The sequence below is a fragment of the Cebidichthys violaceus genome, unplaced genomic scaffold, assembly GCF_023349555.1.
Source record: "Cebidichthys violaceus isolate CVI_PGR_0920_01 unplaced genomic scaffold, fCebVio1.0.p SCAF_109, whole genome shotgun sequence".
Taxonomy (NCBI): Eukaryota; Metazoa; Chordata; class Actinopteri; order Perciformes; family Stichaeidae; genus Cebidichthys; species Cebidichthys violaceus.
In genome coordinates this window covers 468,406-483,110 of record NW_027176273.1, presented here as the reverse complement: position 1 = coordinate 483,110, position 14,705 = coordinate 468,406, and the positions used below count along the sequence as shown (strand labels likewise).

Here is a 14,705-nt window from a genome sequence, read left to right as displayed (position 1 = left end):
TCTCCAGAACCGATTCAGGGACTAACTTAGGCAGATATTGGTGATGAGGCCCAGAGTTCTCTGGTTCATCTGCTGATCCTTTTGGTTCTGTGGTAGAACCTGCAGAACCTCCTGCTTGGTTCTGTGTAACCAGTAGAGGGACTGTCTCCTTTCTTTACAGTGATAAGAGTAAACGCAGAACAAAGACGGTGAAGAAATCAGTGGAACCTCGGTGGAACCAGACCTTCATGTACTCTCCAGTCCCCCGACAGGAGTTCAGAGACCGGATGTTGGAGCTGACGGTCTGGGATCAGGCCCGAGTTCGGGAGGAGGAGAGCCAGTTCCTGGGAGAGGTCAGAAGACACAGGGAACATAGAACCTGACATGTTCCACCTGTGTCTTCTTAAATAGTGTCCTAAGTTTGATCATCTCAGCTGTCTGTTATTTATGATGGAGGAATTCTTCTTCTCTTCCTCCTTCATAAAGACATAGATCTGCTAAGAGCTCAGTATCAGTCTGATTAGGGACTCAAAGTATCCGTCCTCATGTCTGTTTTCTCCTCTGTGTCTCTGTCTCTGTGTATGTGTCTTTGTGTCTCTGTCTCTCTCTATGTGTCTTTTTGTCTCTGTGTCTCTATATCTCTCTGTATCTCTTGTCTCTGTCTCTGTGTTTGTGTCTCTTGTCTCTCGACTCTGTGTCTCTCTGTCTCTTGTCTCTGAGTCTCTGTGTCTCTGGGTCCAGGTCCTGATAGAGCTGGACTCTGCTTTGTTGGACGATCAGCCTCATTGGTACAAACTTCATGATGTTTCCTCTGAGCTGCCCAGCACCTCCCCCTACCTGCAGAGGAGAGGACTGCAGCCTGAAGACAGTCCGTCCAGCAGGAGGCTGCAGAGTGAGACACACACACACACACACACACACACACACACACACACACTAACACACCCACACACATTCCTGTGGTTTGTCTTTTTGTCTATTTGTTTGTCTTCAGTTCATCATGTTTTTTTTTTATTCTTCTGTTGTTGATTTTGTTTTACTTTTCTCCCATGATGCTTTGCAGACAAAGGTCTTTACTATAACTCAGGTAATAACAGTTAACAGTGTGTGTGTGTGTGTGTGTGTGTGTGTGTGTGTGTGTGTGTGTGTGTGTGTGTGTGTGTGTGTGTGTGTGTGTGTGTGTGTGTGTGTGTGTGTGTGTGTGTGTGTGTGTGTGTTGCTACTGAACTGTGAATCATTCGGAATGTAAAACATCAGTAGATTTATTAAACAGATGTTTTTACTTCATGTACTCTCAAATCTGAGATCAGGCCACTCCCCCTGTCCCTCACAGGGGTCAGCTGACTTTGATGTCTGAAGATAAACTGGACTGATTGATTCTGCTGTTTCTTAGTTTGTTTGGGAGTTCTGATGGTTTCAATCTTCAAAACTGGAAGAAACATCTGACCAGGAGGCTTTGAGAGACTTAGCCAGTTCTCTTATATGAAGTGGTTCTGGATTTCCTGGAGAGGTTCTCAGGGGTCCTTGATAGAGTTTGACAGGTTCTAGAAATCTTTGTGGGGATTCTGGCGGCTGTTCGAGCAATTGTGGATTTTAATAGGTCGATATAAAAACAAAAGATACAAATCTTCAAAAAGATGCAAGTATACCAAAGGGTTCAAGACCACCTCAGTACTTTTTGAGAGGTTGATAGGAGTTCAGGTTCTGACAGGGGTTCCAGGATTGGTTCTTGTCCTTGTCTAAGTGAGTCCTCAAGAATCCTCATGATCTCTCTTGGTTTCCTCAAGGGGTTTTCAGTTGTCTTCAAGATTGTCCCAGGAGTGTTCAAGAGGACTGTGTAACCAGTCAGGTCCTTGAGAATGTTCCAGTTGTAAATGAGGAAGTTCTGAATGTCCTTGAGACTGTGCTTTATAGAGTCTCACAGGTCCTTCTAGAGATCCTTGTGGGTTGTTGGAAAGTGCCTCACGTTGTCACAGGGTTCTGATGGGTTGTTGTCTTTAAGGTTTTCCCAGGTGGGATTTCAATGTTCTTTAAGAAGTTCTCAGTGGTCCATAAATCCTTGGAGGGGTTCTGTAGGTTCCTAGTAGTGTTCTAAAAGGTGGTTAAGGGGGGTTTCAGGAGTCCTTGAGGAGTTTCAGGACCCTGGACCCTGAGGAGCTGCTTCCAGGCCTAAACATCCTGTCTCTCTTTCTTTAGGGTCTCAGAGGATCAGTGACAGCGAGTTTTCAGACTGTGAAGATGGCATCGGGGTGATATCAGGTGAACTTCATGTCCCATCATGCACTGCAACTCAGAATTAAAGCCCAGAAGATGTCAAAGTGAAATTCAAACGTCTGTGTGACCATACCCTCAGAGCCAGACTGTCTGTCAGGGTCCAGGGTCCATGGTCCATGGTTCAGTGTCCATGGTTCATGGTTCATGGTTCAGTGTCCATGGTTCAGGGTCCATGGTACTGTGTCCATGGTCCATGGTTCAGGGTCCATGGTTCAGTGTCCATGGTTCAGTGTCCATGGTTCAGTGTCCATGGTTCAGAGTCCATGGTTCAGGGTCCATGGTTCAGTGTCCATGGTTCAACTCCCACTGTTTATCTCCAGACTACAGACTGAATGGACGGGACTCCGCCCTCTCAATGCCGGAGCAGGAGATGTCGTCCAATCACTTCCCACGATCTGATATGGTCAGGATGAGGTCACGGTCGCCGACCCAACCGCCTCCTCTCAGGTAACCAGCTGTGTGTGTCAACCAATGAGAGACTGAGCCTCCTGAAAGGCCTCACCTTCATTTCACTCAACTCACTGTCACTTTCTCCTCATCCTCTGACCTTCATTACCCCCTGACCTCTGACCCCCAACACCTCCACCCCTAACCTCTGACCCCCTGACCTCTGGTTGCCAGTGGTAACCCTCTGTACCCGTTGTACCGTGAGGATGCTGTGCGGTTGCTGCGAGGCTCCAAACTGAGCCGAGCGTACTCTGATGCCGGCCAGTACAGCAGCCTGGAAAGGTAACTATGAGAAACACCTGGGTCACCTGGACACTGACCAATCAGCAGACAGTCTTCAAACCAGCCAATCAGCAGACAGTAGTACTGGTTTGAACACTGGTTATAGTACTGGTTTGAATACCGGTTATAGTACTGCTTTGAATACCGGTTGTAGTACTGGTTTGAACACCGGTTGTAGTACTGCTTTGACCACTGGTTATTGTACTGGTTTGAACACTGGTTATAGTACTGGTTTGAATACCGGTTATAGTACTGCTTTGAATACCGGTTGTAGTACTGGTTTGAACACTGATTGTAGTACTGCTTTGACCACTGGTTATTGTACTGGTTTGTATACCGGTTATAGTTCTGGTTTGAATACCAGTTGTAGGACTAGTTTGAATACCGGTTGCAGTACTGGTTTGAATATCGGTTATAGTACTGCTTTGAATACCGGTTGCAGTACTGGTTATAGTATTGGTTTGAATACCGGTTGTATTACAGGTTTAAATACTGGTTTTAGAACTGGTTTAAATACTGGTTGTAGTAATGTTTTTTGTATTTGTTGTGTAATGGTCATACAACTGGTTTTAGTACTGGTTGTAGTACTGGTTTGAATACCGGTTGTAGTACTGGTTATAGTTAGTGGTGTAACGGATCACGGATCGATCCGTGATCGGTTCGGATCAATTGAATACATTTTTTTACAGTTTAATCATCACAGTGTGTATTAAAGTTTTACTCCTGCTGTTCCTTTTCAAGTAACAAGTCCCTGAATATCAGTGTAGAGTGTCAGTGAACAGATATAAAGCAGTAGTGTGTTCACATGAACGGAGCAGGTTAAAAGCATTTAACGGTGAAAGTCATGGTTGAGGAGGAACTACAGAAGTCCCGGCGTCATTGAAGTCGCAAGTTTGGGAGCATTTTGTCTTCTCTGTAACTTATAATGATGGGATGAGGGTGGTGGACAGAACCGTTGCGGTATGTAGGCGTTGTTTAAAGAGAAAAAATTACGACAACAGCAAAACATCAGGCATGTCCACACATATGAAGCGCCACCATCCCGGTCTGTCAGCGACGGGGACACTCACTCTGTTGTGGAAAACAAAAGGATTTAAAAATCTGGTTAAAGTGCTTGAGCCACGCTACGAAATCCCCTCACACACCCACTTCAGTATGAAGATCGTTCCTCTATGAAAAGGAAACCAGTGTGACTGCTCACATCATCATGGAGGAGCTGTAGACACGCCCCTTCTGTGAGAGTCACACAGACACACACCTGGTGCAGGTGCTGACAGAAGCAGCAGAATGGAAGCTAGACAGGACCAATAGTAATATCCCAGTCACCACAGAAAGGTCTACCCTCTCCCCAGAGGGTTAGGGTTAGGTTGTAGACCATTTCACAGGAATGGTAAACATTATTGTGTATTTGAATGACATCACCTGACAGGAAGTAAACATAGACCCAAGTTGTTGCCTAGCAGTTCAGTTCAGTTGAAGCAGTGGAAGCTAGCTCACTGGCTGCTTCTTTCTTTCAATATTGATCAAAGAACGAGGGTATCAACACACCTCATGTTGCACTTAAACTTAACAGAATTGAGTATTCTTGAATGTTTTAGTTTTATTTATTACATTAAGATTATTTTGTTTCAAATTGGACATCTTCAATATTTTAGTTTTTATGTAAGACTATAGCCCAAAGTTCTTTGCTTTAAGTGTTCTTGAAGTTCTTTAATTAATAAATGAAAAGCTAAGTTATATTTGTCTCCTCCCCTTTTCTTTGCTGATCCGAAAAATGATCCAAACCGTGACTCAAGAACCGTGATCCGAACCGAACCGTGAGGTTTGTGCTCCGTTGCACCCTTAGTTATAGTACTGGTTGTAGTACTGGTTTAAATACTGGTTTTAGTACTGGTTTAAATACTGGTTGTAGTCATGTTTTTTTTATTTGTAGTGGTAATGGTCATACAACTGGTTTTAGTACTGGTTATATTCTACTTGTGCTACTGGTTGTACTTCTGTTTTTAGTAGTAGAATATTGGTTTTAGCACTTTTTTACTACTGGTTTTATTGCTGGTTTAATTGGTGATTGAAGTACTGGATTTAGTTTTATAACTGGTTGTAGCACTGGTCATCCTACTGGTTTTACTAGATACAGAACAGGTTATCGTTCTGGTACTGGTTGTAGCATTGGTCATAATACTGGTTTTACCAGATATAGAACAGGTCATCGTCCTCGTACTGGTTGTAGCACTGGTTATACTACTGGTTTTACCAGATATAGAACAGGTTATCGTCCTCGTACTGGTTGTAGCACTGGTTATACTACTGGTTTTACCAGATATAGAACAGGTTATCGTCCTCGTAATGGTTGTAGTACAGTTTGTAGTACTGGTCTCACTGGTTGTCTCTGTATATTCAGGAGGGCTCTGAGAAGAGCGTCCGTTGCCACCTCACTGGATTTCGACGACAGGTACTGCAACTGTAGTAGAAATACTCACAGTAGTGGTACTTGTAGTATTAGTAGTTGTCATCGCATTCTCATGTACATGTGTGTGTTTTTCTGTGTGTAAGATATTTAAACGGTCCAAACCAAACTCTCTGGCCAAAACACATGATTAACGGGAGCTGTGAGGACTACAGGTGAGAACTTTTATTCTGTCAGGGGGTCAGAGTTAAAGGGGGCGTGTAGGACCCACCCTGAAGGTGCAGGTGGGTTGGAGTTCTGACATGTTTCTGCTCTTCAGTCAGGGCTTCATTCCCGACTTCCCCTACGAACCCGACGCCTACGACGAGGAACCTCTCAGGTAAACAGACAGTGGACAGGTGTAGAGGACGTTAGCAGGTCTTCAGAAAGGACTAGCGTAGCATAGCTGAAGCAAGAGTCTCCATGAACATCTTCCTCCATCGTCTGTTACTATGACTACGACCACTTTGACCCCTGACATTGCAGCTGCTGCCTTGCTTCCCTCCTGTCAGGTTGGTAATTTGAGTCCTGCTGGTTTTTCTTCCAACAGGTCAAACCCTCAAGGCGGATCGACCCAAGCGAGTCCAACAGGATCTCCGGTCTTTGGCCGTCGAGGACGCCAGCTGCCTTTCGTCCCGCCCAAAGGAGCTTCAGACAGAAGTACGTTAGTTAGATACCTTTTAGGAAATGGCAACGGCCAATTCTTGTGATTCCTGGTGCAGCCAGCAGATACCTGGGTACTTCCTGTCCTCGTTGTTTAAGGCCCTGATTGGACAAGGTGGTTGGCTGCAACCTTGTACTCTTCCTGGTCCTGGTCTTTGTCCTGGTCCCAGTGCTTAGCAGGCTAAGAAAAGCACATAGGTCTTTTACCCTTGCAAAGTCCTCCAGCTCTCTCTGAGCAATCCTCCAAGAACCTCCTCCTGAATGTGGTGGATTCCCCCCCCCCCCCTCCCTGTTTTATTGGTTTTCTCAGGTAAAGGTGGTTCTTTAACTTCCAGGTTCAGGTACTACTATCTCATGGTTTGTTTTCATTCGTCTGTCTGATCATCTTTTTTCTTTTGCTGTCCATCAGTTTTGACCACACCCACCACAGGATCACCAATTGGAACTGTTGCCCCTCCCCCTGTCCATAAACAAGCCCCACCCCCTGCCAATCATCCACCGCCTCCTCTGATACGAATACAAGCCCCACATCCTCCAGGAACCGCCCCCCCACACACACCGGTACTAGCGCCAACACTGCCTCCAGCTCCACCTCCAGCTCCGCTACAAGTCCAGGCCCCGCCCCCAGCTCCTGGACCTCTACCCTTACCTGCTTCGACTCCAACACCTGTCCATGCCCCGCCTCCAGCTCCTGTGCCTCTATCACTACCTGCTTCGACTCCAACACCTGTCCAAGCCCCGCCTCCAGCTCCTGTACCTCTATCACTACCTGCTTCGACTCCAACACCTGTCCAAGCCCTGCCTCCAGCTCCTGTACCTCTACCAGTACCTGCTTCGACTCCAACACCTGTCCAAGCCCTGCCTCCAGCTCCTGTACCTCTACCAGTACCTGCTTCGACTCCAACACCTGTCCAAGCCCTGCCTCCAGCTCCTGTACCTCTACCAGTACATGCTTCGACTCCAACTGTCCAAGCCCCGCCTCCAGATCCTGGACCTCTACCTGTATCTGCTTCTATTCTAACACTTGTCCAAGCCCCGCCCCCTGCTTTTGCCCCTGTCCAAGCACCGCCTCCAGCTCCTGTACCTCTACCTGTACCTGCTGCGACTCCAACACCTGCCCAAGCCCCGCCTCCAGCTCCTGGACCTCTACCTGTACCTGCTGCAACTCCTGTAGTCCAATCACTGCCACCACCTGAACATGCCCCTCCCCCACAGACTCCAGGTGAGTCCATCACAGGTTTAATGTGTGTAAACAATGTCAGTGTAGAACCATTAGAACCAGTAGCTGGTGACTCACAGACAGATCTGTGTGTGTCAGACATGCTCTCTCATTCATTTATTCATTTATTCATTTATTCATTCATTTAATCATTGGTTCATTCATTGGTTCATTCATTCATTCATTGGTTCCTGTGTTTGTCTTTGTTTCATCATCATGACGTCATCACATCCCACCTATCCATGTCAGATCCAGACCGACGCCCAACGACACCTGGAGGGACCAGAAAAGGTAAATCAGAATCTCAGGTTGATCTGATCAGGTGTGTCTCAGTGTGTGTGTAGAGATGCTCCGAGTTCTTACTGGTTTAACTGGTTTGATATCAGAAGGTTCACTTAAACAGTTAAGAATCTGACCAATCATCTCTCTCTTTACCGTGATGCAGAGGTCACATGGGAGGACCAGCTGAACAAAACAGCCAATGGTATGGCACCAACTGTTAGCCACACCCACCCCCAGACAGGTAGCTCCTCCCCCTTAGTTATGTGACACATTAGTGATTAATAAAAGGAGTAATTAGTCTCAGTCATCCGTTTATCCTTGTTGGGTTAATTGATCCCTTCACCAATCTATCATCTATTCATCCATCATTGTACCACATTATAAACAAGAGTGTGGATATTTAAAGAATGATAACAACAATAATCATTAATAAATAAACAGGAAGAACCATTCAACCAAACACCAGTCAGCAGCTGACATTTAAAAGAAGCTAGTGAAGTAGCAGCCCTCCATTCCTCGGCTGAGCCGTAACGTTAGCTCAGTGGTGCTATGTGAGCTAGCTCAGTGGTGCTACATGAACCGTCCACGGGTTCATCCCTCGTTTCCTGGTTTGTGTGACTTGAAGTATTTGTGAATCGTTTCTTGTCTTTCTTTTGTGTTCCATCCATCCGTCCACTGTTGTAATGTGAAGGGGAGGAGCTACCACCGAGCAGAGAAGGTAGAGATTCCTGTCTCAGCTCATGCTGTTAACAGAAATAAGATGTTTTACATGTTGATCTTTCTGGTGATGTCATCGTTACTCTGTTGATGAAGAACAAGGTAAAAACCTGGAAACTGAAATGTTGTTGAACTGCATTAAAAGAAACTCAGAGCTGAGTTCATTACTGGAAACGTAGGAAGCTAAACTGTTAGATGAAGTTGAAGATTATTTGATAATGTTGTCCTATTTACTGCAACTGTGGGAAAATATGAAAAGCTTGAAATTTGATCAAATTACTATCTAGGGTCTTTTATTTTGAAAATTGAAAAATGTGTAGGCCCCCCGATAAGCTGCTGTTACCATGGTGGGGCTTTTATTTTGAAAATGCAGCTATGTGTAGGCCCCCCTGATATGCTCCTGTTACCATGGTGGGGCTTTTATTTTGAAAATGCAGCCACGAGTGTTAGCTTCTTCAGTCTTACCTGAAGACACTGAAAGACGAAGCTGAAGGACTAGTTTGGATGACGTTTAGTCGTCTCCTTGGTTCATGCCCAAAAAATACAATTTGTCACTTAAAGTTTTGATGTTTGAATGGTTTCTGTCGCTGAAAGTGGAGGAAGTTATTAGTGATGATGTCAGATGATCATACTGTGACATCACTCTGCTAAACCAGAACTATGATGTCATCAGTGTGATGTTATAAACAAACTCTCCTCTTCTGTCACTGCAGCTGTGACGAATGATCCATCAAAGGTGAGAGCAGAGTGACATCAGTATTACATCACTGATGATGTCATACACCCGCTCACCTGTTGTCCTGTCCTCTGTGTCTCCAGATGAGGGACAGTCTGTCTTTTAAGTCATCAGACAGTGATGTCAGTGATGTGTCGGTCACGAGGATCAGGTGAGACCAGCAACCAATCAGAGTAAAGTTTATTCAATATTTGTATTTAATATATACTTATATGTATATATAATATTTAAGATTACTTGTTTCTAGACAATAAACCTATTTGTCTAAGTTCAGACAACAAAGCTACTTGTTTAAGTTCAGACAAGAAATCTACTTGTTTAAGTTCAGACAATGAACCTACTTGTTTACGTCTAGACAACAAACCTACTTGTTTAAGTTCAGACAATTTAGCTACTTGTTTAAGTTTAGACAACAAACCTAGTTGTTTAAGTTTAGATATTACTCTTAACTCACGCCTGTACCGTCAGCTAAAGAAACCCATACATCCCATAATGCATTGCTTATCCTCCAGCATGTTTTAGTTAACATGTTAGCGTCTTGTTATTTGAATACCATGTTTTAGTTCTGTTTCATCTTATTATTTGAATACCATGTTTTTAGTTAGCATGTTAGCATCTTGTTATTTTTATACCATGTTATTAGCATGTTGCTTGTTATCATGCTCTGGTTTCTGTTATGTCAGAATGTTTTTGCTCTCCATCATTCCGTTTCTCGCGGCATGTTTCGTCTGCATGCTGCTGTTCTCTCCTCTCATTGACTACAGCAGTCGGGCAGAGGCTCTAGAGGGCCAATCAGTGGAGTTGGGGGCGGGGTCAGAGGTAACACAGGAAGTAGCGGTGGCAGAAGAGGGCACAGCCATGCTGCAGAAGAGCGAATCAGTGGAGGAAGCTGAGGAGGTGGAGCCTGAGCCTACAAAGTAAGTAAGCAGCAGTAGTGACACCAGCCCCCCCCCCCCCCCCCCCCCCCCCCCCACACACACACACACACACACACACTTCACAGGTTTCGCAGGTGTGTTTGCTCCTCCCCCTTCCTGCAGGGCGGCACCGGCCTCTGGAGCTCCTCTCACAAAGTCGTCCAGCATCGGAGGCGAGATTTGTTCGTTGGGGAGAAATGACGACGACGATGACGACAAGAAGCGACGCTCGAGCTTCGGAGCAAAGATGATGGGAATGGTGGGACTTGGAAAGAAGAGTCAGAGCGCTTCCCAGTTAAACCCTGAAGGTCAGTCCAGACCTCTTCATTCAACGTCTCCATCCACACTCATCATGGAGACTGAATGGATACTGTCCAACGTACCTGCTATAAAGCTACTTGTTTAAGTCAGATAACAGACCTCCTTGTTTAAGTTCAGACAACAAAGCTACTTGTTTAAGTTCAGACAACAAAGCTAGTTGTTTAAGTTCAGACAACAGACCTTCTTGTTTAAGTTCAGACAAAAAAGCTAGTTGTTTAAGTTCAGACAACAAACCTACTTGTTAAGGTTTAGACAACAAACCAAATGGGGGCCGTTCGAGAAAGTTTAGCGTACAGAGTAAATAACAATGCACTTATCACGACGAATATGATGATGTTGTACACCAGATTAAACAGCAGAGCTACAAGAATATGTAAGCCGTTTGTACATGCTCCAAAGAGAACTCAAACACCCAACTAAAAGAATGACCAAAACATCATATTCATATTTCGCCAGAAGTGAGCTTACCCAGCACATTTTTGGACCAACCGATTGTTGCTACATGCTAGCTAACAAACCGAGATGACAAAAAGCAAGCCGATTGCACACAGATTCCAAACATATCCATAACATTTCTCTCCACCTAAGCATCACCAAGATATGAGCTAACAAACACCAGCAACACAAACCGCTTAATCGCTTTACAGTTAGCAAATTCTGCTTACCTTTTGAAGTTTGGATGGAAAAAAAAGCATTTTTCCCCACTAATCCACACGTATATCTATTCAGCGGATATCCTGTGTCACACTCAAATCATTTGAGACGTTTAGGGGGCTGTACTGAGCAGGGATGATGATTTGACTTTCAGTGAATCAGATTTTACGTTTTTTTGATTCTGATTGGCTAACAGTGCTGTCAATCTTACCCCTTGTGGGTCTAGCTCAATTCTATTGGCTCTAACGCATCGAAAGAGGGTTCATTCACTGAAATCGACCAATAAGCTGCTGAGATAGGGCTCTGCGTAGTGGGGGAGGGCTGAAATCGAAAAAAAAACCTTGACTAGGCACAGAGACACAGAGAGGGTGCAGAGAGGATTCTGGCATTCAAAAGAAAGCCAAATTTGGATGTATTGAACACCATTAGTGATATACAAGTGAAATATATAGTTTGGCACATGAGAAAATTCAAATGGCACACATTGTGCCAAAATGACCATTTTGGAGACCTTGTCTGAAATCCCTGTACTAAAACCTCTTTAATTTTGTTCTGCTTGACTTTATGAGAGTCAAACTTTGCTTTGTTTCCTTTATTATGATACTAAATGTATTCAAATACACCTTGTGGTTGCAGAGATATACTCTTTTTAGTATGGATATGCAATTTTCGAGTAGAGGCCTAAAAAATAGGGTTAGGGTTCAAGAGGCTAAGTCTAGAAAACAAACCTACTTGTTTAGGTTCAAACAACAAACCTCTTTGTTTAAGTTCAGAAAACATCATGGCTTAGGTTAAAATAAACCTATGTTTAGAGTTTGACAGGAAGCAATAAAACAGCTGAGACATGAAAACATGTGGGAAGCACACAGAGTTACCAGCTCATATTCTCATCTTCTTCTTCTTCCCCCTCCTTCATTTATCTAGAGGAAGAGAAGAAGAAAAAGGTTGTGAGACTTCCTGTCCAGAGGAGTGTAGAAACAGGTTTAGCCATCGAGTTTAAATCACGTTTTACCCGACAGCCGAGCCGAGACCCGGACGCTGAGGACCCCAAACCTGGAGCGTAAGATATCTTTTCTCCTGACTCACTACCACGACTCTATGTCACTATATATCACTCTTTTTAACCTCTCACTCCTCCTCTTAATATACAACTCCTCTTTTTTAACCTCTCACTCCTCTTTTTCATGTGTCACTCCTCTCTTTAACCTCTCACTCTTCTCTTTAACCTCTCACTCTTTTCTCTCAGTCCTTTCTTTAACCTCTCACTCCTCTCTTTAACTTCTCACTCCTCTCTTTAACTTCTCACTCTTTAACCTCTCACTCCTCTCACTCTTTAACCTCTCACTCTTCTCTCTAACTCCTCTCTTTAATGTCTCCTCTCTTTTACCTCTCACTCTTCTTTCTAACCTCTCACTCCTCTCTTTAACGTCTCACTCTTCTCTTTAACCTCTCTCTTCTCTTTAATGTCTCACTCCTCTCTTTAACCTCTCACTCTTCTCTTTAACTTCTCACTCTTCTCTCTAACCTCTCACTCCTCTCTTTAATGTCTCACTCTTCTCTTTAACATCTCACTCTTCTCTTTAACCTCTCACTCCTCTCTTTAACGTCTCACTCTTCTCTTTAACCTCTCTCTTCTCTTTAATGTCTCACTCCTCTCTTTAACCTCTCACTCTTCTCTTTAACTTCTCACTCTTCTCTCTAACCTCTCACTCCTCTCTTTAACTTCTCACTCCTCTCTTTAACCTCTCACTCTTCTCTCTCACTCCTTTCTTTAACATCTCACTCTTCTGTATTTCAGGCTGATATTTCCAGGAGTGAAGTTGGCATCAGACAAACAGTTCACTGGTTTCCTGGATGGATTAGGCCCTGCCCAGCTGGCTGGACGCCAGACTCTGGCCACGCCCCCAATGGGTAAATGACCAATCAAAACGTTATTTACACTTTATATTTGTATTGTTAATGACTGTTATCTGTGACATCATATAACATGAGTCCTTCTGATTGGCTGATTGGTGGTCAGGTGACATCCAGATCGGGATGGTGTACAGGAAGGAGCGTCTCGACGTGGAGGTGATCCGAGCCAGAGGGCTTGTGGGTAAACAAGGCAACAAGAACACTCCAGGTGAGAATACTACATACGAGTATTATACTATCATACTAAAGTACATACTATCGTACTGTACTACATACTATCATATTGTAGTACATAATATCATACCGTCCTACATACTATTATACTATCATACTGTACTACATATTATCATATTGTAGTACATATTATCACACTATACAACACACTATCATATTGTACTAAATACTATCATACATCCTATATAATATTACACTATCATACTGTAGTACATACTATCATACTGTAGTGCATACAATCACACTGTACTACATACTATCATACTGTAGTACATACTATGATACTGTACTACATACATCATACTGTAGTACATTCTATCATACTGTACTACATACTATCATATTGTACTACATACTATGATACTATCATACTGTACTACAGCATTACTTTCTTTCTTACTTTTCTTTCTCTGTGTATATGTGTGTGTGTGTGTGTGTGTGTGTGTGTGTGTAGCTCCCTATGTGAAAGTGTATCTGATGGATAACGGGAAGTGTGTGTTGAAGAGAAGAACTCGGCTGGCAAGAAAATCTCCTGATCCACTTTATCAACAACAGCTGCAGTTTGAAGAAAGCCCAGAGGGAAAAGTACTGCAGGTACTATATACTACATATATATATATATATATATATCTATATAGATATATAGATATATATAGATATATATAGATATATATATATATTGTACACATGCCTGTCTGTCTGTCTGCAGATTATCGTGTGGGGCGACTACGGTCGGATGGACCATAAATCTTTCATGGGAGCTGCTCAGATCTTATTGGACGATCTGGATCTGTCCATCATGGCGATTGGCTGGTTTAAACTGTTTCCTGCCATCTCATTGGTGGATGCCGCCCTGGCGCCGTTGACCAATAAGGAGGTAGAGGGCGTAAAGTCGTAGTATCGGGAGGAGCGTCCGGCTGTATTGCCATAGCAACAGGCACGGAGGAAGTCCCAGGATCCCCCTCTCTGATGACATCACAGTGATGACATCACAACGATGACATCACAACGATGACATCACAGCGATGTAACAGCGTCACAGTGGTGTCACCAGGAGGAGGAAGGAGGCTCTGCCCCTTGATGAGGGTGTGGCCACAGAGCAAAGGATACTGGGAAAAGAAAAGAAAGTAGAGGCCATGTGACCTCCAGCTGCCAGCCAATCACAGCAGCTCCTCAGGAGTCACGTTTCCATGGAGACACAGAACATGGTTCTTTAAGTTTTTGAATGGAACGACATTAGATCATAAAAAACAAACAAGTTAAATGAGAACTGGAAAAATAAAAAGTTTCTAGACAGAAGAAGGTTCTTAAAGGTTCTACAGATATTACTGACAAGATTCAGGTTCTGCTGACAAGACAAGGTTCTTAAAGGTTCTACAAGAATCACTGACAAGACTCAGGTTCTGCTGACAAGACCAGATACTTAAAGGTTCTACAAGAATCACTGACAAGATTCAGGTTCTTTGACAGGACAAGGTTCTTAAAAGTTTTTTTCTGAATCTTTTTGTAACATTTGTTTTATTTTGAATGTTGGAACGTTTTTACAATCTGAACTTTATCTTCTGCCTTTTTTCATCTTTATGGAAACTTTTATAAATATTTACACTCATAAGGTTAAAC

The 14,705-nt window shown here is 43.6% G+C and overlaps 1 protein-coding gene across 1 annotated transcript; it reads left to right on the top strand.

Annotated features, from left to right (window-relative positions):
- Nucleotides 1-160: 160 nt before the first annotated feature.
- LOC137889329 (regulating synaptic membrane exocytosis protein 2-like) lies at nucleotides 161-14,683 on the top strand (the record flags this gene model as incomplete). Its single annotated transcript, XM_068733137.1, has 17 exons — nucleotides 161-332; nucleotides 721-871; nucleotides 2,176-2,238; nucleotides 2,574-2,700; nucleotides 5,979-6,088; nucleotides 6,501-7,313; nucleotides 7,560-7,601; nucleotides 8,284-8,310; nucleotides 9,023-9,045; nucleotides 9,129-9,196; nucleotides 9,810-9,962; nucleotides 10,086-10,270; nucleotides 11,862-11,997; nucleotides 12,736-12,848; nucleotides 12,958-13,059; nucleotides 13,540-13,679; nucleotides 13,795-14,683. Coding segments are annotated over 17 exons (2,614 nt in total), but the record flags the coding sequence as incomplete, so codon positions are not given.
- Between the last annotated feature and the right edge of the window lie 22 nt (nucleotides 14,684-14,705).